The sequence below is a fragment of the Vanessa tameamea genome, chromosome 31 (assembly GCF_037043105.1).
Source record: "Vanessa tameamea isolate UH-Manoa-2023 chromosome 31, ilVanTame1 primary haplotype, whole genome shotgun sequence".
Taxonomy (NCBI): Eukaryota; Metazoa; Arthropoda; class Insecta; order Lepidoptera; family Nymphalidae; genus Vanessa; species Vanessa tameamea.
This window is the reverse complement of record NC_087339.1, coordinates 3,945,640-3,969,380: the sequence shown is the minus strand read 5'-3', so window position 1 is coordinate 3,969,380 and position 23,741 is coordinate 3,945,640. Positions and strand designations below refer to the sequence as shown.

The 23,741-nt window shown below is 39.9% G+C and overlaps 1 protein-coding gene across 1 annotated transcript in view; it reads right to left on the bottom strand.

The window, feature by feature from the left end:
* Window positions 1–5,553: 5,553 nt before the first annotated feature.
* The window catches only part of LOC113395439 (uncharacterized), a 42,025-nt gene continuing 23,837 nt past the window's right edge, over window positions 5,554–23,741 (bottom strand). The window contains exons 2-14 of the mRNA XM_064220122.1: window positions 20,593–20,690; window positions 19,471–19,638; window positions 18,980–19,093; window positions 18,373–18,526; window positions 15,322–15,467; window positions 14,477–14,570; window positions 13,842–13,939; window positions 13,456–13,635; window positions 13,198–13,305; window positions 12,612–12,782; window positions 12,100–12,222; window positions 11,010–11,111; window positions 5,554–9,945 (exon numbers count right to left, since the gene is read on the bottom strand). Of these exons, the coding sequence (XP_064076192.1) occupies window positions 6,220–9,945; window positions 11,010–11,111; window positions 12,100–12,222; window positions 12,612–12,782; window positions 13,198–13,305; window positions 13,456–13,635; window positions 13,842–13,939; window positions 14,477–14,570; window positions 15,322–15,467; window positions 18,373–18,526; window positions 18,980–19,093; window positions 19,471–19,638; window positions 20,593–20,690 (5,282 nt within the window). The 3' untranslated portion in view covers window positions 5,554–6,219. The remainder of the gene's footprint in view (window positions 9,946–11,009; window positions 11,112–12,099; window positions 12,223–12,611; window positions 12,783–13,197; window positions 13,306–13,455; window positions 13,636–13,841; window positions 13,940–14,476; window positions 14,571–15,321; window positions 15,468–18,372; window positions 18,527–18,979; window positions 19,094–19,470; window positions 19,639–20,592; window positions 20,691–23,741) is intronic.

Here is a 23,741-nt window from a genome sequence, read left to right as displayed (position 1 = left end):
ATAATAATAATTATCTTTATTTATAATACAACACTATTACACTTAACTACTTATATCCACTTTAATTTTACTTCTAAAGTACCGATAACAGATTTTTTAATGAGCATCTTAGCTCGTTCGTTCGACCAATGATACGCGTCAAATCGATGTCAAATGTTGTTTATTTGGCTCTTGTACTCGGAATATACTATTGTATTAAAGGTAAAGCTAGCACCGGTTAATGTAGATTATACCGAGAAGAACGGGTAAGAAACTCAGTCGTTAATATCGTTGGTCTAAAAACATTAGGCTTAGTTCATTTGAGCTTTACTTACGCTAAAATAGTGTTGTCCAAATGCAAGAACAAGACGAGACTTGGCCAGTCTTGGTCTTAGTCTTGCGCCAATACACATGGTCTTGATACTGTCGCCAGTCTTGGTCTTGCAAAAATGCAATAATATTATAAGTTGTCATTAAAAGATGGCATTAGTAGGATTTTTAAATCAAAATAAAATTTGAGTTTCCTTGAATAATAATTCGTTTCATTCGTCATCTAATAGGTAACATTACGCTAAGCGAATGTTGAATGAGATTAAATAAACGCAAATTAATAAAACATTATTTTTTATTTATTTAAATTTCAGACCCAAAGGTTGATTGGTTAAGGCTTATGTATATTAAAATAGATATATAATACTTTATATGTGTTTGTAATAAATCAATAAAATGCTGATTAAAATGGGAAGAATGAGTCCAAACTCGATGGGTTTATTTGTAGGCACTGTAGAGTTCCGTCAACTAAATTCCAATTCCATCATCAGATCAGCTCGGTGGTACCACACCATTGTATTGTTAGGGTTCCTCGATGAGTGTGCAAAGTTTCAATTTAATTCGACGTTGTGAAGTAGGTAAAACATTTAAAGATTCCGTTACACACAGCCTATTCCAATGGAAGTAGGAATAAAGATAAACAAACCTGAGATTTACGTATTTCATGCGATTCGCTAATAACTCAGCTATAAACACTACTAAGAGTTTACGATTAATATATCTTTATTTATAATACAACAATATTCCAGTTTAATTTTACTTCCAAGATCCGATAACAGTTTCGTCGACGTTCAAAACGCCATTTTTTCGCAAATCCACAGTGAATAACACAGATTAATCAAGCTCTCGACCAATGATGTCGCGTCGATTTGCTGTCAAATATATAATTTGTCAATTTGACTTTTCTCCTCTTATAGTTGGAAAAGAGTATAGAAAGACAAATACAGACGAACCTACGTAATAAAATCGTATTCAAAGCATTTTTCAAACCAATTTTAATTTAAGTTTAGTCTTATATAAGGTTTATCTTTGGAACGAAGTTCTCTAACGTTACAGGAGAGTGAACTAGCAGAAATCGTCACGTAAAAAGCGTTACACCCCCCTAGGCGATCTTTCTTCCTCTTTATTTCTGTTCTATTCTATTACAAACGGCTTTATTTAAACTATTTTTCTATATAGTATAGTATGTGAACGGTTGAATGACAATGAAGATAAAGTTGTCACTGTCACCCATTGGCAATGGCGTTGTAAGAAATATTAACCATTCCTTACATCACCAATGCGCCACCAACCTTGGAAACTAAGATGTTATGTCCCTTGTGCCTGTAGTTACACTGGCTCACACTTCAAACCGGAACACAACAATACTGAGTACTACTGTTTGGCGGTAGTATCTGATGAGTGGATGGTACCTACACATTAGCACGATCTATCACTAAGTTAACTTGTATCTCATTATAAAATTAAAAACAAACAAAGAAATGTTTTTTATATTTATATTTAATCAGACATTCACCAATAATAGTCAATTTCCCAGCCATAATCAATTGGCCACCATTTACTCGGTTTCTTCGTCGTCTTGGCCCCAAAGAGTGCCATACCCTTCAAATACAACTTCCTCTGTTTGTTCATATGTTTCATTCTCTTCTGCCTTTCTCTCTCCCTCTGTCTCTCGTTTTCCTTTATTTGGAAGTTATGCTTTTCTATTGTCGCTCTATCGATCTGCTGTTTGTCCGAATATTCTTTAACATTACTGTATTTACCGACAATTTCGTGCGCCATGTTTACGAGGTGGTAAATTTCAAAGAACAGTTTTTGTATTAATTCCGTCTGTTTCAATGTATCGAATACAATGTCAGAAATATATTCGATTGGTTTTAGTGCGAGAATAACCATTTTTCTGTAACTGAAAATTGGAAAGGATATATTGTACATTTGTAACGATTGTGATTTAAAAAAAAACACACACAGGACGTACGCCTAGTGGTGACTGCTCACCACCAGGTGGACCATTTGCCTGTCAACTAACTGAACTATAAATAAATACTATAGATATATATATTTGTGTGTGTGTGTTTGCACACACTCAAAGGGCAGTAGAGGTGGGGCATATAATAGTGCGTGAAAACATGTTTTCCTGGTGGTAGGGCTTTGTGCAAACCGGTCTGGGTAGGTACCACTCACTCATCAAATGTTCTACCGCCAAAAAACAGTACTCAGTATTATTGTGTTCCGGTTTTAAGAGTGGGTGAGCCAGTGTAACTACAGGTACAAGAGACAACATCTTAGTTATTAAGGATGGTGGCGCTGGGCGCATTGGTGATGTAAGGAATGGTTAATATTTTTTACAGCGTCATTGTCTATGGGCGGTGGTGAACACTTACCATGAGGTGGCCCATTTTCTCGTCCGCCAACCGACATCATAAAACGAATATAAATGAGACGGCTTCTTGACGTTTGCCGTCACGACATACGAGCCGAAAGATGTCTCGTATCATTAAAGTAACCCGTTCTACCGTTCTAATATTTCTGAGACGACGTATCCCAATTCAAAGTGCGGCGATATTTCATACTTTGATCGTATATGAGTCACTTCGTTAATCTTAAAAGTACCGCGTTCATTATAGTTGATTATTAATTGGTTTAAGCGTTGTGGAAAGTGCCTCGAGTTTTCATAGTCGTTGCCGTGTTGTTGATACGTAACGGTTATAAAATCTGTAAATTAGATAATATTACTTATTACTGAATTCGGTCGATTTGGGCATTTTTAAACTGTGGAATTTTCTTTTTTTTTTTTGTTTGAGTTTTTTAAATTTGCATTTTATTTCTTTATTATTCATCTGTTAAAATTTTATATAAAATATGTTTTAAAATCTCTTAGTTGTCGGATTTTTAAAGATACCGCGGGTTTAACCTCAGACTGAGTTTCGATTTGCGAATCTTTTAAGATATACCCGTATAGTTATAATCCAATGGGATCCCATGAGATATATACATATATGTGGATTTATATGCTGTCCCAGGTAGGAAGGACAAACCTAAACTATTTTCTGAGTTAACAGTAACTGTAAAACCAGAACCCATATCAATTATCACTGTATATTACAAAACAAAGTACCTTCGCTGCGTCTGTCTGAATGCTACCTAAACTTAAAAACTACCGAACCGATTTTAGTACGGTCTACGGAGTGATTGTGTAGTTTTAGCTGAATAATTCATTAAAGTTTTTTACAAGCTGGCTAAAATATCACGATGATGGTTGAAGATGGTTTTATTTGGTGATAGAGCTTTGTGCTTTTCGGCCTTGGTAGGTACCCAGTATTGTTGTGTTCCGGTTTGAGAGGTGAGTGAGCCAGTGTAATTACAAGCACAAGGGATATAACGTCATAGTTCCCAAAGTCGGTGACGCTATTGCCAATGGCCGATGGTGCCGACTTATCATCAGCAGGCCCATTTGCACGTCCGACTACCTAAACAATAAAAAAGATAGCGGAAAATACTAAAATCTGTAAATTATATACCGTTCAAATTATTAACAATTAATGTATTTGAATATTTTAGACGAAAGAAAATTTCGAAATCGCTTCGACAATTATTGTCGAATAGACTTCATCTAGTCGATCCGATAATACTTACATAGTTGAATAAATAATTCTCTTTTAAACGACATTGTTATATCAAAAATGCACGTATGCAACAGAAATTTATGAGTGAATTAAACTAAATTTCAATTAGATTTTATAATCGTTTAATAGCGTATCGTTGGCACAAACTTTTAATGAAGAAATTTGATTAAAACAGTTCTTATTTAAAATACCTTTTTTTTAGACTTTTTTGTCGTTTGGCATAAAAAAAAAATTATCCGTGAATATCAATTTAAATCGTTGAATTTTGTTACGAATTCTAGTCATGTGTTATTCTAGTCATGTGTTATTCTAGTCATGTGTTATTCTAGTCATGTGTTATTCTAGTCATGTGTTATTCTAGTCATGTGTTATTCTAGTCATGTGTTATTCTAGTCATGTGTTATTCTAGTCATGTGTTATTCTAGTCATGTGTTATTCTAGTCATGTGTTATTCTCTATCTGTTAGATCTATGATAAATATATTTTTTCGTATATTTTTGGCACATCCAGTATAATGTTCATTCGTTTACGGATATGTGTCTGTTAGGCCTTCACGGCCAAACAATTGAATCGAAATTGATATGAAGAAAGCTTGAACCCCAAGAAAAGACACAGGCTAACACCAGACGCCAGAGAAAAGCCGCGAGCGACAACTAGTATCCATACATTTAGTTGGCAAACAGCTATTATACGTAGCATTTGTCTAAGCAGCAAGTAAGACTGTTATATTAAAATCACAAGAGACAACATCTTCTATTATAAACTCCAAGTAATTTGTTTTACATTGCTAAACATGTGTTTTTCGGTGAAGAGGAACACCAAGGCGTTCTTGATCCAAACATCGATTTCCTAAATAACAATTCTTGTTTCTGAACGTCATGTTACGTTGGTTGAAGAATAGTAACTACTGAATTTCTTGCGGGTTCTTTTTGGTAGAATGGGTCTATAGAATGCAGATAAACAAACCTTAGATTTACGTATTCCATGCGATTTTCTAATAACTCAGCTATAGACACTACTAAGAGTTTACGATTAATATATCTTTATTTATAATACAACACTGTTACACTTAACTACTTATATCCACTTTAATTTTACTTCCAAAATTCCGATGACAGTTTCGTCGACGTCCAAATGTCATTTTATCGCAAATCCATAGTGAATATCACAGATTAATCGAGCTCTCAACCAATGACATCGCGTCAATTTGCTGTCAAATGTTGTTTATTTGGCTTTTCTCCTCTCACAGTTGGAATAGAGTAGATTTATATAAAATTCAATCTTGTATATGATGAAAAATAAGTATTGTCTTTTAGTTCATATACAAAATCTAAATATTCTTTATTCAACTAGGCCGATACAAGCACTTTTGAATCTTAATGTTAGTCTTGAATTAAATGTACCGAGAGCCGACAAGAAACTCAGTAGTCAGTTTTCCACCATTTTAATCACAGAGTATGTCAGTGAACAACAATTATTTTTTTATATATTCCGCCTAGAAGTAAATGAATACTAAATCCACGCTTTTTTATCTTAAATATAATCTTGTATTGAGTAATATGCCTTATTAATAAATAAGTTGAAAAAGTTTGGTATTATTATGAAAAGAAATAAATAATAATTCTGTAAGTACATACTTTATTCGTCTATTTAAATAAAACTGTGACAATTAATGAGAATTCATCTGAAACGTCCTAATTCTTTTTATTCTACTTTTTTTTTTTACAATTAAACTTTTCTTTCTAAGAGAATAAACATCGATACATCAATTTGATATATCGATTAATATAATCAACGAGTTACATCCGTAATATATAAAGCCGCGAATTAAATATGGCGACGAAATTTTTTGTTTTTTTTTTTTTGTTTTTAATTCGCAAAGCCTAGCCTTCTATACGGACGATCATTGAAAACTTTTTCAAATTGCACGATTTACATTAAATGTTGCCATAATTTTAGTAAAAATTCAATCAAATATTTTTTTATAAATTTAAAAAATTCTTTTTCGAATGACACTTTAATATATAACATATATTTAAGAAAAAAAATTCAATCTCACCAAGTTCAATAACCGTCTGTACGTAAAAGATACGCGAAATGTTCTCTTTATCGTATAAAATTCTGAAGGTATATCAATATATGTACATTATATATTACAACGTTATAAATAAATATTACTCAGGCGTGAAATAATACTACAAAGACAATGAATTGATCGCTCCCCGAGCCGTTTATACCCGTATGCGACAAAAACGCCGCCAGAATCGTTTACGAAGACACGCGTTCATCTATTTTGACGTTTCTCACATTCTTCGACGCATCTGCAATCTTCCGTGATCGAATCGAGAGACATTAAACTCTCCTGGGATGTCCTCAGGCACGCTTTGCATCTCGAATCGAAGGATGTACCGCTTTGGGAGTTCGCGTCTTCGGATACCGACTCGAGTGACCTCAGACTTTCCACTGACGTCAGTTTGTAGGACCTCCGGAACTCTGCTATTTCCTCTTCAGTCATATTCAGTGCTAAAAGTGAGTCTCTAGCCATTTTACCCAGCGAAGATACTTTTTTCTTCTTTTTACTCAGAATTGAATCCATTTTGATCAATGGGCACGGCTTGTTTAAGCTCTCTGGTAACGATTTTGGACTGGAACCGCTTCTACTTCTCAACTTCGACTTCCGTTCCGGTATATCTCTGGGCGTCGTACTTTCGGGCACTTTAAACGCAATACTCTTCAACTTCGGACTATCTTTCTCTTCCAAGACGGGTCGTTTCGTCAAATCTTCGAGGGAATTCGACTTTTTAATTTTAGCCCTTTCGGGGATTATTGGCGAACTCCTTCGTCCTTTAATTTCGACTGTAAATATTTCCGGTATCTCGACGGCTTCATCGATCACCAATTCCGGTGATAGATCCAACATTTCCTTGATTTCGGCGTCCCTCAACTCTTGTGCGAGCGATCCTTGTGGGGACTTTTCCGCTGGCGTCGTTTCGAACTCTCTGTTCTCGAACATTAAATAAGACAGTGCGTCCTTCCCTAAATCGACGTTGCACAGCTTTTGCTTTTGTTCATCGATTTTTTTCTCAACTTCCACAACCCTATCTTCTACTTTCGCGTCGTCGATATACGCTAACTGTATTAAATCGTCTGCTGCCACGTCACTGGTTTCGTCAATTGTCGCGATCGGCGCTAAGTCACTTTGAACTTTAACACCTTCGGCTTTCATTTCAGTCTTCTCTTGCAATGGATTCGTGACTTCCCAAACAGCGTTCACTACTGGCTTGCTCTTCACTTGACGATCTGTGAGCTCCATTGCTATTGCTCTGGTGGTTATACTCGAAGTTAATGTGTTTTCGGGGCTTATATTTTCTTTGATACCTCGTATCACTTTGCTGGGTAGTTTATCGACCGGCTGACCCGTTTCCGGGCTGGTCTGTTTCTCCAAAGAATTTTCAGAACCGGATGATTTTAGGACCGATGCGAACGATCGCGGTCTAACATCCGTTTTTTCATCATCTAACTTAACTAACGTAGCTTCGCTACACGCACCGGTTTCCGGTCGATCACCGGACCGGTTCTCGTATACGTTATTCAAGTCGTTGGGCTCATTGAGATCTATTTTATCACACGCCGGTTGATCCGTGCTTGCGTCTATACATTTATCGCTTAAAGCTAAACATTTTTGTACTAAATTGTCATCGGTGGTTATTTCGGTAACTCTGGTCTCCCCGGTGGAGGGGAACGTCTGGAACTCGCTTAACGTGTTGTCCGTGTCGGTGGATGGCGTTTTGCTGTCGAGTTTTCTTGAAAATGATTCGTCAACGAATGATACTTGGACTCGCTCGGACAGAGTAGAATCTGTTGCCTCTGAGAGGCTGTCTGTGTCATCTTTGTCGTTTTTCTCGGTCACACTACCCCAGGACCAGAACGAACTCGTTAAAGATGAGTCTTTCCTAGGGGGCGTGCTCGATGTGGACTTCTTTTCGTCGTCGTTGTTCCTCGAGAACAAACTGCTCGGATGTTGGAACAGACTTAGTAGTTTTTCCAAATTACTCGGCAATTTGTATTCGATTCTCTCCTCTGGTTTTGGTAAATGGAAGCTAGCTGATGGCGCCACCCACGATATCTTTCTCATTCTCTCCAAACCCTTGGACTTCAACGCCGGAACGTCCAATAAGCTGGAAGTCCTCTTCGGAGACGTCAGAGTCTCCTGCCCGTCTTTTTTGACGGATTCCTTTAAACTCGAACTACAAGTTAACGTGCCTTCGTTCGACGAACTATCCTCTTTCGTGTCCGAGGGATTCTGTAACGAATACTCTATTCCAGAATCCGCTGACGTTAGCATAACTTTCTCTTGCCTCGCTGAATCAACAGAACTAACACTCGCCTCCAAGCTCGATAGCGAGCCGTGTATTTTCTTCGTATTAAATATAATTGGCGAGACACTTTCATTCGAACTTATCGATATATTTAAGTTAACTGGTGTCACATCACTGGTCGACTCGACACTGCTCTCCGTCGACATCATACGGACGCAATCGTCCCTAGCTACCTTGATACGGCTCTCGGTATTAAGGCTTTCGACGGAACTTCCAGATATCTCTAAAGACGAACTGCTGTCGCAGAAGGCACTGACCGGTTTCCTCATCAATCTAGACACTTCTAGATCCGGACTGTCTAAGCTAGACTCACTTTTATTCTTCTTTAAAACTACGCTTTCTCTATTAAGAGCAGGTACAATGTTATCAACTATTACTATATCAGTATTTTTTCTACTTATCAACGACAGATCCTTCATTTCCTGTACAATGTCATCTATACCTTGATTTATTGCCGGTATTTGTTTAATGGCTAGTCTCTTATTATCTATTTTATTTACATTTTGGTCGCGATGTACTTTGGTTCTATCCTCGCTCACTGTAACAGATGTTTCCATTTTGACATTATCACTCAAATCTACACTAGTTTTAACTATATTTGTCTCCGGTTCTAAAGTTTTATCATCACCAATAATGTCTACGGTCTCAGTATGAGACATTACGTTTTTATAACCGTATTTATCACTTCTAACGTCGCTCGAGTCTTTAACGTCACTAATTTTAACTATGTTTAATCGTTTCACACTATTGCTAAAATCACCGCTGTCTTTTAAAACTCTTTCGTTGTTCAACGAATCTATATTTTTAATAACGTTCGCATCACTACGATGTTTAACATCACTAGCTTCACTTGTCACAATATCACTTTGCTTGGAAACTGAACTTAATATCGTTTCCGGTTTGATTTTAACAACTTTAGGTATATTTTCGGCTTCTGGACCTAAAGTATGTTCTATATCACTCAATATGGGTGCAATTATCACAGATTCGGGCACATTCAAAGATTTCTTTTCTATTTCATTCTTAACGTGATCCGTTTCCAAATTTTCACTAATAACTATATTTTCAATCTTGATTACGTCAATTTCGTCCTTCATTTCAGAAACACCTTTAATATCTTCCCCTATTTTATGGACTTCATCGATTCCAACTTCAACATTGAAGTCTGTCCTGATATCTTTAGTTTGTGTAACAAAAGAACGATTTTCCGTATCCGGTACGGTAACGGTTCTACCAACATTACATTCCGGTTCTACTTCTGGTTTTGGTTTAAAAATTGGTTCAAGGCTACTTTTAATATCTTCTTTAGTTCTATTTACATCAGGAATAGATTTTTCGTTACTATTTAACGTTCTTGTTGGATCATTTGTATGTTTTGATGTAATTTTAACGATTTTATCATTAGAATTGTCTTCCTTTTTCTCATCATCACTGGACAGGAATCTATCGAATTTGACATCAGAGGGTAGCTCGGGCGCCGGTGACGACGACGGCGACGGCGACGGTGACGGCGATGGCGAGGTCGGTGGTAAAGTCGGATTATATATTGTATCGTAATTTCTCGTCACAGAGAATCTTGACGGTGATTTCCTTGGCGCTTGATGAATCTGTATCTGCGGCGGTTCGGCAACCTGTGAAACAAAACGTTTTTACGTCATTAGCTTCCATGAAAAAGAGTAAAATTAAATTAATAATTGATGGTAGGACTTTGTCTATCTCTATGTAGATACCACCTTTGATTTTACCATTGGTATACAGTATCATACACACATCAATGAGGCCCTATGCTCCTAAACTAGGAAACGCCGTAAGTATGACTTTCTGGTGACTTCCCAATCAGGGCTTACATTTGTTGATATCAGATATTCTACCGCCAAACAACAGTACTCAGTATTGTTGTGTTCCCGTTTGAGGGGTGAGTGAGCCAGTTTAACTACAGGCACAGAGGCGCACTGGCGATGTAAGGAATGGTTAATATTTCTTACAGCGCTGTTGTCTGTGGGCGGTGGAGACAACTTACCATCAGGTGGCCCATAGGCTCATCCGCAAACCTATGCCATAAAAATTAAAAAAAAATCTACCGTAACAGAGCGATACTTAGAATTATCATGTTTTGGTTTGAAGGCTAAGTGTAAAGTAAATCTTAGTTGCCGTGGTTGGTTTTCATTACACTGTACATAGTACAAGTACATTGGCGACGTAAGGCCACTAGCACATGAGGTATTTTAAACGCTTCAAATGAGATTTGAACGCAGCCTTGTAACTGCAGCACATTGGGAGCGTTCAGAAAACGTGCGGTTACAGCGCGTATGCGCACAGATTCATTGATACAGACGCTTAGTCTCGTAGCTTCCACGTTTTGGTCATAAACTCATCGTCAGTTGTACAGTGGTGTGAGCGCACGCCCCGCCTCCCCCCCCCCCCCCTCTGGCCATTTGTACGGCCATCAAACGCGATACAAACGCACTTCACACGCACGTCTGTATCGCGTTTTACGCGCGTTCGAATCCACAACAAACTACAAAAACGCAAAAATAAGCATCTACTTTCGTGAAATGCGCGTCGTCTGCGTACTTAAAATATGCCATGTGCTAGGAGCCTATGGAATGCTTAATGTCTACGATCATTTATCATCAGATAGTCAATTTTCCAGTCAGCCTACAAATTTTATACAAAAAAATATAATTAATCACACCTGTACAACTTTAAATCTAGACGGTGTTGAACAAAATCCGCTCTTCGTTGGAGTGTTCGGACTGGGACTGTGAGTCGCTCTGTCCGGGGTCACCGGTATCACCTGAAAGTATACAAAAAGATTTTTCATAAAAAAAAAAAATTACGCGTGGATTTCGGGACGCCCGATAGAAATAGAGCCTACCTACCGCTGTCGTATGCGTAAGAGAGAGCGAAGCCGGACAGACTGGCGCCGTAACGCGTTACGTAACGAAGCGGTTTACCCTCCCATAAGAAGTTATCACTTCGAAAAAATCGACTTTAATAGCAGCAATCGAATATTTCAACACTAATGAATTCGTAGTTGATTGCACAATTGTGCAGTCTCCAGGCTGTTTCAATTAACGAAAATATATTAATTTTTATTGTACAAAAACAATAATATATTGTTTCTTACACTTAGTTCAAGCAAACCAAAAAAAAAAAAAATTATTTATTAAAAAGTAATCGGGTGTTCAATTCTAGGAATTGGCAGCGTTTCCGTTCCCGTACCTCGGCAGGCATGCTGAACTCTTTCCGGTCGTGTTGGATTACCGTTTGCACCACAGATGTCGAGCAGACTGGACACCGCAAGCGCAAGTAGTGAGACTGAGTGCGTACGCGTGAGTAACAAGGATATAAAATTCCAAATTGTGCCGTTTTAAACCGTGAAAAGTCTTTTAGTGCAGTAAATTAGAGTCAAGGGACGTGGTACCAGCCATCGGTAAGTGATTTTGTTTGTTATATAAGATTTTAAATTAACATGGTTATTTTTATTACTAACAGTATTTAAAACGGGATATTTACCATGTTTTTTATTTTTATTCGGTCTCGCGAACAAGACGTTCGTAGATAATGTCGAAATATCGAGCTCCACCAAATAAAAATAAAAAACATGGTAAACATCCCGTTTTAAATACTGATTTTGTTTGCTGTTTTTAAAACGCTGTAATTGATATTAAAATCATTCATTATGACGTCACTTTTGCTAGGATGACGTCGTCGTGGGAATGAAAAGATAGAACGTTCGATTTTCATATTATATAAGCGTTGAACATCTAGCGCGCACTCACCGAGAAGCGCGAGTGCGCCGGCGCGGGCACGGGGCTGCCGGCGGGCGAGGGCGCGGGGGAGGGCGCGGGCGAGGGCGCGGGCGAGCGCAGGCGACTGCGGCCGCCCTCCTCGCACACCGCGCTCTGGAACGCGCACACGCGACGCTCGATTTACATTTACATGACATACATATGTAATCGTATTCAACTAACACGACTGTGTCTTTATATGTTGAAAAAGAGTAACTACTGAGTTTCTCGCCGGTTCCTCTCGGTAGAATCTACACTCCGAGCCGGCGGTAGCTTCACTTAATATACTTTGTTAAATGACGATTCAAAAGTGCTCGTAAGAGCCTACTTGAATAAAGTAATATTTTTATTTCATCTTGAAGTCAAATTAAAGTAGTTAAGTCATTTCATTATAAAAATAAACATATATATTAATCAAGAATTGTTTGTTGCGAATCGCTGCGACTATGTAATCTAATTAAGTTCGCTCATCCCGAGTCCCCCTGCCGCCGGGGTGCACGCACCTTGGGCACGGGAGCCGTGTGGCAAGTCAAGCTGATCTTCCTGAGCAGCCTGTCGGGCGCCGTGGTCGCGGACTCGTTCCTGCGGCATATCGCCCGGATGTCGCCCAGCAGCCGCGCCATCGTCGCCGCCTCGGTACACGACTGTGCGTTCACCGACGACGGATTCGCTTCCTATTGCATAGAAAATAATTACAGTCACAAACAACATCATGTCCAAGTCGGGTTTTCGGAAGACGACATATTTTTTAACTATTGAAAGAAATTCAACTTGTTACTCCAAACACACGATTACACGGGGTAACTCCGACTGACTCTAAGTGACCCTTTCGTGGGGCAATGTATACGATTTAACAAAAGTATCCCAAAGAATGTGAGCCGAGACGGCCCAGTGGTTAGAACGCGTGCATCTTAACCGATGATTTCGGGTTCGAACCCAGACTCGCTTCGACGTGTATTGGCCGACACTGTCGCCGACTTATCAAAATACCAAAAAGTCGTATTCCAGTCTGGTGACGTCATCGGCAGAATGGAACGGAATCATCCCGGGATGATGACGTCAATTATAAAGCTGTCTCTCATCACTCACGGGCGGATCGTCCAAGTCGATCTGCGTCAGCGTTGTATTTTCCTTCAAGGCGCTCAGGATCGCTTCCAGCCCCGTTATGCTGAACTTATTCTCGCGTAGATCGAGTCTCTGGAAAGCGCATATTTATCAATTAGTAATAAAAATAAAAGTGAACTTTTGCTCCAAGTGCTTAATTGATTTAAGAGATTATTAATTTTGAAATAGAATGCCGAGAGAGTCTCGATGGCTCAGTGGGTAGAACTGGCCCAGCAGACGTACCTGCAGCGCGGAGTGCGCGCGCACGAGCGCGGCCACGCTGCGCGCGTCGGGCGCCAGCCGCGCCGCCTGCAGGCCCAGCGACACGAGCGGCGCCGCGCGCTCGGCCGCCAGCGCGCGCACGCCGTCGGCGCCCAGCGCGTTGCGGCCCACGTTCAGCACGCACAGCGACTGCGACGTGCGCTGCGGGGGGAGGGGGTTTAAAATGGTGGGATAGAGTATCTACTGAGTTTCTTGCCGGTTCTCATCAGTAGAATCTACTCACCGGATCGGTGTTAGCTTTGCATTCAATTCAACACTTTAATATGACGGTACAAGAGTACTCTTATAAGAACTCGAATAGAGGATATTTTAATTTTGAATAAATCAATTCCAGTGATGGTACTCACCAATATTTTAGCTAAGTGTTGAGCACAGTTCCTCGTCAGCTGATTGTTCCAGAGCACGAGGAACGCAAGGCCGCGTGACTCGTACCCACCGGCTGAAACTAAAAAATCATATACATTTGTAAATAAATTATATTCAATACTAGATATAATCAGATAAAATGTTTTTGCTGACCATACTTGACATCAGCACTCAATAATACTCTGTCACCGTAGAGCTACCAACGGTTCGCACTGTAGATTCTACTGAGAACCGACACGGAACTCATTAGCTACGGAAAACATATTAATCCAATCGAAGTAGGAATAAAGGAAAACAAAACTTAGATTTACGTATTCCATACGATTCGCTAACAACTCAGCTATAAACACTACTAAGAGTTCACGATTAACATATCTCTATTTATAACACAACACTGTTACACTTAACTACTTATATCCACTTTAATTTCACTTCCAAAATTCCGATAACAGTTTCGTCAACGTCCAAATGTCATTTTATCGCAAATCCATAGTGAATATCATAGACTAATCGAGCTCTCGACCAATGACGTCACGTCGATTCGCCGTCAAATGTTGGTTATTTGGCTTTTCTCCTCTTATGGTTGGAACAGAGTATACGTATATTCACTACTCACTTCGTCCGTAGAGCGGCGAGACGGTTGAGGGCGAGGGCGGCGAGTGGGCCGCCTGAGCCTCCAACGCGCTCGCAATGTGCGCCAAGCCCGCGTCCTAAAAACAAGACACGGCTAGTATTAATATAATTTTACATTTAGACGGATCCGCTAACGGCTCGACGGGTGGTAAGCGACGTATACATGGACGCAAATCGCCATTTATCGGAACGGTTTAAAATATTAATAATATAAAATAACAATTATATATTTTCAATTATCATTTCAATGTTGTATATTTTATAATGTAAATTTCTAAAACACTATTAATCAACGAGTAAAACTCAATTCGGATTCGTCTTGCAGCGCCACCTGTGATGTGTCATAACGGACTGTGTAATAAAAATATTATATTTTTTTTTCAAGTAATTCAATTGTAATTACATAACATAACATGATCAGCCTGTAAATTTCCCACTGCTGGGCTAAGGCCTCCTCTCCATTTGAGGAGAAGGTATGGAGCATATTCCACCACGCTGCTCCAATGCGGGTTGGTGGAATACACATGTGGCAGAATTTCGTTGAAATTAGACACATGCAGGTTTCCTCACGATGTTTTCCTTCACCGCCGAGCACGAGATGAATTATCAAATCAAATCGGGTTTGGACCTAGGACCTCGAGATCTGTGACCTTGTACCTAGGCAGTCAAGACTATGCGTATTTATTTTTATCTATCTATCTATCTATCTATCTATCTATTTATTTATTACATAATTACACAATAGTACACACATCCACAGATTAAGTAAAATCATTTAAAAGCGAACACTGGCGGCCAATGAAACCGTCACCAAAATCAGAAGAGAACCTGTATCTGGTTGTTGGACAGGTCCAGCAAGTGTATCCGCGTGTTGTAGCGCAGCAGCGTGGCCACCTGCGCCGCGTCGGCGGCCGCCAGCCCGTTGTCGCCGAGCCGCAGCTCGCGCACCGACGTGTTCGTCTTCAGCGCCAGCACTGCAACGCGGAAACGTTTTTCATCAATATAACTACGAAATTTACTATTCAAGGAGGCTTTTACTGGGTTGGAGGGAAAGTTCTGTCGTATTTTAAACAGTTCTTCAAAAATCTTACTGCAAACTGGGAACGTCATCAGCAACAGTTCCAAAATCAAGTACCCATCAATGAAAAGTACTGTTGTATTTGTGGTGGGACAGGAGAGGTCTAGTGTACTACGAGTTACTGAAACGGTGGTACTGTACCGCTGAAGCTATTAAACATAAAAGGCCAGGATTAGCGTCCAGAAATGGAGTAGTTCCACCACGATAATGTTCGACCGCTTACTAAAATGGTGACACAGCAAAAACTGAATACGTTACGATGGGGAGTCCTCAGTCACCCACCGTATTCACCTGACATTGCACCGTCTGATAATGACTTGTTCAGATATTTGCAAAATGTATCTAACGGGAAAAATATTCAACTCTTTCAAAAGTGTTTCTAAGGCATTTTGCATTACCAGCCTGTAAATTTCCCACTGCTGGGCTAAGGCCTCCTCTCCTTTTTGAGGAGGTTTTTTTTTGTGTTATAGGAGGCAAACGAGCAGGAGGCTCACTTGATGGAAAGTGGTTACCACCGCCCATGGACATCTGCCACATAGGGGGATTGCAGGTGCATTGCCGGCCTTTTAGAAAGGAGTACGCTCTTTTTTTGAAGGTTCCCAAGTCGTATCGGTTCGGAAAAACCTCCGGCGAAAGCTGGTTCCACAGAGTGGTGGTTAAAGTTGGAGTTGAGTCCCCTTATGTTGCAGAAGTCCACAGTTAGGGTGGTAGAGGTTGCCTTATGATGCCTGCTCCGCTTGCCCCGTGGCGCAACAGTGGCGAGCGCAAAATTCGCCCCCCCCCCCTTTAGAATTCGAAGGGCAACCTGGACATCCCAGCTCAGGTGGTGTACGTCCTGAGCATGGATGCTCAGAGAGGGACTCTCCACCGCAGTCGCTGATGGTACCCTCCTGGGGTAATGTAATCAAATTCTGCAAAACCGTCATGAGAGGGGGGGAGGTTTATCAGGCTTCCACCACTTTATGCCGGTTTTAAGTGAGAGAGTGGTACTTCCCCGGGCGTGCCGGCCCATTCGGCTGCAACCCGAACGTATGCAGTGTGGCACTACCACTTGAAAACTAGACACATGCAGGTTTCCTCACGATGTTTTCCTTCACCGCCGAGCACGAGATGAATTATAAACACAAACTAAGCACATCAAAATTCAGCGGTGCTTGCTTGCTCTAACCACGGGGCCATCTCGTTTCTGAGGCAGTTGTTGACTATTTAAACTCCAAGGGCGAGAACTTCTACAAAATAGGAATTCACAAACAGGTTACCTGAAAGATGGCAACAAGTCGCAACAGATAACAGAGCATTAACAATATATTTTTATGAAATTAATTCAAATATTTTCTTTGAAATACGACAGAAATTTCCCTCCAACCCGTTACAAGCGCTTTTAAATCGTCTTTTAACAAACTATATCAAATGAAGCGAGTCTATGTGACTTTCAACTAAAGCAATATTAAAATAATTTTAGAGTCGGTTGACGCGGACGGAATCTTCTACTTTCATTAAAATTAAAATCTTTATCAATAGTCAATTCTATAAATTTAGAGATGTATAGTTTTTTATGGTTAACCTTTTTTTTTTTAGGGACAATATGCTATTTGACAATGCGAAAAATAAAGTGTCAATTATTGTAATCGGTATATATTATGAGTTTAAAAATGGTTATTTATCAACGAAAGTTGAAGTTAATAATTAATTTATTGAAAAATCCATAAATAAAAACGCTTTTTTCTTAAATGTCTTTCTAAAACAAAACGCTCCTGATCGGTCGGGTTTGTGATGACGTCACTTGCTTGTTAACCTCGTTTGCCTACTGTATGTGGATTATATGTGTCACAGATTACAATACAGGCAAGTGACGTCACCGACCCCATTGCAGCGCCATATTGTCAAGGTAGCGTTTTCGAGCGCTATTTAAATATGGAATTTTTTATTTGATATTTTTTAGTAAATATGTGCTAGAATTTAAAAAAACCAACATTTACTGCGTTCCTTAACCTCTACTAAATAATATAAAATGGATTTTAAAAACCAGTCAAATAGCCTATCGAGTTCTAACTTGGTTTCTCCATTGCGAAAATCCAGTCTATCCAAGGACTCCGATTGGCGGTTCCGAGAGTTGATTTATAAATTATGAATTCTGATCGACTTCGTTAACCAATCAGCGCATTCGTTAATTCCGTAAAGTCAATATCAGCCAATCGGAGCTCAAGAAGCCACTCATCTAAGGTAAAATCGCCAACGATTGCAGGCGAACGCCAAATTTATCATGCCATTGCTGAGGTACAGAGCAAATGGACCATATCGTGGTAAGTTCACAAACACCCATTGAATTTGACGACGTAAAAATGTAACCATCCCTTATTCCCGAGGGGAACTAAGATGTTATGACCCTCGTGCCTGTAGTTAAACTTTTCTTGGATTCCAACCGTCTGGTCCTTTGCGATCGTCCGAAGAGGATTCCTGGAGTGATTTTATTTGTCCAATAATAAACTCGGAATGAGGAGATTCTAAATTTGGTTGTATTTTTTTGGAACGAAGTTCTCGTGCGCCACTTACAGTAGAGCGAACTGGCAAAAATCGTTCAAAAAGCGTTGTAGGTCCTCTAGTCGCCTAGAGGGGACACAGCGTGCCTACATTTCATCTCTTTCTTTATCTCTCCGTCTCTTTCTACTGCAGACGGTTTTACATTATTTTTTGAAACGGATTTCGTTAATGTTTTTATTTACGCGAAATTTTTAATAACAATTTTGTTACTGGTCATTCACATATCCTCAAATGTCTGTTATTTAATAAGGTCCACTCACCGAGCGCCAGCAGCGGCTCGCCGGCCAGCGCGGCGGCCTGCAGCGCCAGCGCCCGCAGCGCGCAGGCGGCGGGGCGCAGCGCGCGCGCCAGCACGGGCGCGTGTCCCGCCTCCAGCCGCGCGCCGCACACCGCCAGCTCCGCCAGCTCCGCGCTCTGCGCACACGCACACGCACTACTCAGCCGGGCCGCCAGCGGGCCGCCGGGAACATTAACAGGAAACGGAACGTCCCCGCCCCTGGGAGCTGAGACGTTGCGTCCCCTGTGCCTGTGGCCACACTCGCTCACTCATCCTCGTTTGGCGGTTGAATATCTGATGAGTGGCTGGCACCTACATGTCGACGTCGAATCGACGACATCCGATCTTATATGTGTTTCGATATATCGAACGCATGCCCACTAAAATATATCAGTCAACTCAATAAACTACAACACCAACTCACCATCGACTTGGATTGGCAACTGAGATGTTATGTCTCTTGTGCCAGTAAGCATAACACTACGTACACAACAGTACGAAATATCGCCGTTTTGCGGTGGGATATGCAATGATTCATACCCAAAACTCATTCAATTCCTGAGGACTTTGAATACTTGTTACCCAATTACCTTCTTGATCATTCGCGAGGCAGCCTGCCAGCCTCGTATCCCGAACTGCCTCGGTCCATTTATACCCAATGACGACGTACTCTCGTAGTATTCGATCATATCGAACAATGCCTCCTGCAAATAAATAGTACACCATTACAAAAAGAAGTAACGGCACATTCGTACCCCACAGCTGGGCTTAATGAGGAAATCCATCTGATAGGGGGTGTTGGGCACGAAAAAAATCGAATGCCTTTCGAAATTCGAAAGCAACTTCCAACCAGGTGTGTTATGGAAAGTAAGCCGCTTCGTTACGTAACGCGTTACGGCGCCAGTCTAGTCAGAAAGCGAAGCCAGACAGACCCTCCCATAAGAAGTTATCACTTCGAAATTCCTTTTCTAAAACAATGCAACTTTGTAGGACGTTAAAAACATTCCTCATAACCCCGGGGAAGAATTACGCAAAGGCTGAAAACCACTATTCAATACATCAAGCTAATAAATATACTAACCGCTCCTTCATCGTCAATATCGGTGTGGTCTAGCTCCAGCTTCCGGAACTGCACCTTCCTCATCAGAGCTTCGAGGGCGTCCGTCGGCGCCGAGCCGAGCAGCGAGCAGTCGCTGAGAACAAGACGAGGGGCCCGCGTTGTACCACCGATCGTATTCTCTGGTAGCTCCTGGAATCGAAACAGAATAATATCAGCCTATTAATGTCGTTTGCCAACCTCCGACATCCGGAACAATATATTTCTCATGAGGTTTGGCGTATGTTCTTCGACGATGTTCCAAAGCGGGTTGGTGGAAACATGCGGCAGACTTACATTCGACAAATGCAAGGTTTCTCGCCTTCAATGTCTAATATGAGATAAATAAAGAACACTAATTAAAATATTTTCTGGAACCAAGTTCTATTACATAAAAATCGTTATGACCCCTCCAGGCGGCCCTTCCCCCTCTCTCTCTTTCCTTTGTCTGTTTCTATTATATATGGTTTTATACAACATAATTTAAACTTCAACATGTACAGCTTCAAATTTCCCACAGCTGAGCTAAGGCCTTCTCTCCATTTCGAGAAGGTTAGGAGCGTATTCCACTACGCTCCTTTAGTGCGGGTTGGAACGTGATAACTCAAAAATTTCCACCAGCGTCCTTTGTGGTCATTGTTTTTCAGTTGCTTTAAAATAAGTTCCTAGTTGTTATACATTTTTGGAGAGCTAAGAAAACGGTATTTTTTTTAAATAATCTGCAGGACAAGTTTCGTAACGATTTTAAGGTATTTTTGTGGAAAAAAATAAATTAATTAAAATAAAATCGCTTTCCGTCTCGCATTTTTAAATTTGGGCGCATAATTATTGTTTTAATATTGGCAAATTGTTGTAAGCAACTTCCAGGCCTCAGGTATTTTTTATCTCGTTGGATGTTGCGTAGTTCACACGTTTAACTCACACGTACGGGACACCACGAAAATTGCACTTACCAGCTGCACCAGAATGGGTATTCTGGAGACTCTTCGGGGGCACCACGAAATCGTTCACCTTACAAATTGCACATACAACTAAAAACTACTATATACATAAATGTGTGTGTGTTATGTGTGTGCGTGTGCGTGTGTGTGTGTGTATATGAGTTACCCGTATTTGTTGCAGTACTGAATCGATGGGCGGTGTCCCGTTACTCCTGCAGTACTCCAGGTATTCCGCTGCGAGCTGCGCACGAGTCGTCGTTGGCACTGGAAATGAGAGGAAAGTTTAATTAAAAAAATTACTCCAGATTCATTGAGACCAGTGCAATGACCTCTAACACAGCATCAGGCGAGGTTTAACGTTTTATTATACAACTAGCTGAACCTGCGACTTTACCGGCGCGAAATTTATAACACTTTTAGCAAAGAAATCATCACTTCCCATTTAACCCCCTCAAGGGTTGAATTAAAAAAGAAGCGTATACCCACCCCAAAAAATCAAAATATACTTTATTCAAGTAGGCTTTTACGAGCACTTTTGAATCGTCATTTAACAAACTATATTGAGTGAAGCTACCGCCGTTTCGGAATGTAGATTCTACCGAAGAGAACGGGCAAGAAACTCAGTAGTTACTCTTTTTCCACATCTAAAAATACAGTCATGTTAGATCTCCTGCCTGGAAGTCAACAAGCATTAAATCCACGCTTTTTTATCATCAATATAATCTTGTATTGAATAATATGCCTTCTTCACCAATGTATTTTTTACAAACGACTTGAATCTATGAAACGGCAAAGTTAAAAATGTCTGCGGAATTTTATTATAGAAGCGGATACGTTGCCCCAAGAATGATTTATTGACTTTGCGGAGTCGAAAACTTGGCGTTATAAGCTTATCCTTACTTTTTGTGCACATCTGATGAGTGGGTGGTACCAGACGGGCTTGCACAAAGCCCTACCACCAAGTGGTATCATCAAACTATATTCCAAACAATAAAAAATATTTTCCAAATATTTCATAAATAACACAGCTACAACTTAGAACCGAATTGAGAATCTATTTTTTATGAAGTCGGTTAAAAACATATATGTATATAAAACAAAACACCCCGTCTCAACCATGAATAACAATGAACCAGCCCCACGTCACCAGTGGTCGCACACCGGTGACGTGAGGGCTGGTTATTTTTTTTGCCCAGAGAAACGGAATTGCGATTCAACGGAAAATTACCGCTAGCATTTTCGTTACCATTCAACGCGGTCACGACAGGTGGAGTAACTATTTCTAATTATGGATTGTATTTAATTTAATACCTATTTAAGTCCATGAGTTTGTAAATGTAAGTATTTATTATAAAGGGACGACTTTCTCGGACTTTTACCATTCCAACCCAATCTAAACTAACATGTAAATCCTAAGATTTACCAAGTGAATTATGGTAAAAATTCGAATCCCACAGTTTTATGGACATGTACCATTCATAATCGGTAAATCTCAGGTTTTACTGGAAAATCTTAAGATTTACCGTAGTTCGAGCTTTTACAGTAACATATATTTATTGCATCTAGTTTTAGACTAATATTATCAATGCGTAAGTATCTGTCTCTCATCTCAGATGGAGATAATTCGAGTGCTGTTTATTTATTTTCACCTCTCGAGGGAGTAAAATGGGGTGTGACGGATTGTGTGCTGAGTAAAACCGCAGGATCAACTAATATTAAATATATGTTGAGCGAAATAACTCATGGAATCCTCACTTATTTATCTCTGTCAGAGATTCAGATAAGGGCTTAATTGGGTATAATACCCAATAGTACCCCAACTCCCTTTTACCCCCACTCGAACGCGAGTGGAAACTAGTAGACTTTAATCAAAATATCGTGTATACAATAAGAATTACGAACGCTACTCCTGAACTGCCCAGAGTTGGACTGCAGATGCCAGGGATTCTAGGTTCAAAACCCACATAGGTCCAATAAAATTTATTGAGTTTTTTATACGGGCATACAGAAGCCAACCACCAAGAAACCACACCAACGTTCACCTACGCCCCATAAGGAGGACCTGTGCAAAATACACGTGACACACACCGGTTAGGTCATTTCAAAATTTTAGTATGTAGATCATAATTTATCAATTTGCACATACGACCTTTGCATTTACGCGTAATATTATGAGTCATATTTTGACGACGATTTAAAAAAACTAAAGCAAACAATGACGAATACTGATCTAATACGCTGAGAAGTCGGTTTGCCTTGCTTCTGTTTCTATTTAAAACATGAACATTAGTAATACCCATTACAATTAGTTAGTAAAATTCCTATTTACCCCTCCTATAAAGCTTAAAGGAGAGGGGACGACATTAGCCCAAGTCAGGATCGATCTTGCGACTTTTTTACATAGCTAGGAAGCCCTCAAATCAAATCAATTTTATTCAAGTATACTTCACAACGAAGCGTTTTTGAATCGTCGATATTAAAATACTACCACCGTTTCGGATACAGCCTCCAGCGAGAAGACACGGCAAGAAACTCGCATAGTTGCACTTTTCAAATAAACAGATTTACAATGCTGATTTTTTACAATAATCAGTGTCCCGTGACGGAACCCGAGCCTAAATCAAGGCGTTTTTTTCTACAAAGCGCTCTTTTAATGAATAATAAGGCTGATTTATTAATTTAGTCTTAATAAACTTTTTAAATTTCGTAAATGGTAAATTGGTTACATTTCCCGGTATCTTATTATATATACGTATACCATTGCCCAAAAACGTTCTCTGTACCGTATGCAAACGGAAAGTAGGGGTTACAAGTTTATTCTTATTTCTTGTATTAATAGTATGTATATCAGCTTTTATGGAATACTTTTGTATATTCTTCTATATAAACATTATATTATCATAAATATATTGTGCAGCAGCCGTTAATACACCTATTTCTTTAAATTTTTCGCGTAATGATGTCCTAGAGCTAATATTGTAAATAGTTCGGATAGCTCTTTTCTGCAGAATAAATACTATTTCAATATCTGCTGAATTACCCCATAAGAACATTCCATATGACATAAGACTGTGAAAATTACTTTTTTTTTTTTTTTATGTTAGAGTTGGCAAACGAGCAGGAGGCTCACCTGATGGAAAGTGACTACCACCGCCCATGGACATCTGCAACACCGGGGGGCTTGCAGGTGCGTTGCCGGCCTTTCAGGAAAGAGTACGCTCTTTTCTTGAAAGTTCCTAAGTCGTATCGGTTCTTACTAAAATAAACTAGTCCAGCAGTACTTATGTCCGTGAGTTTTCTTATTGTTTTTATTGC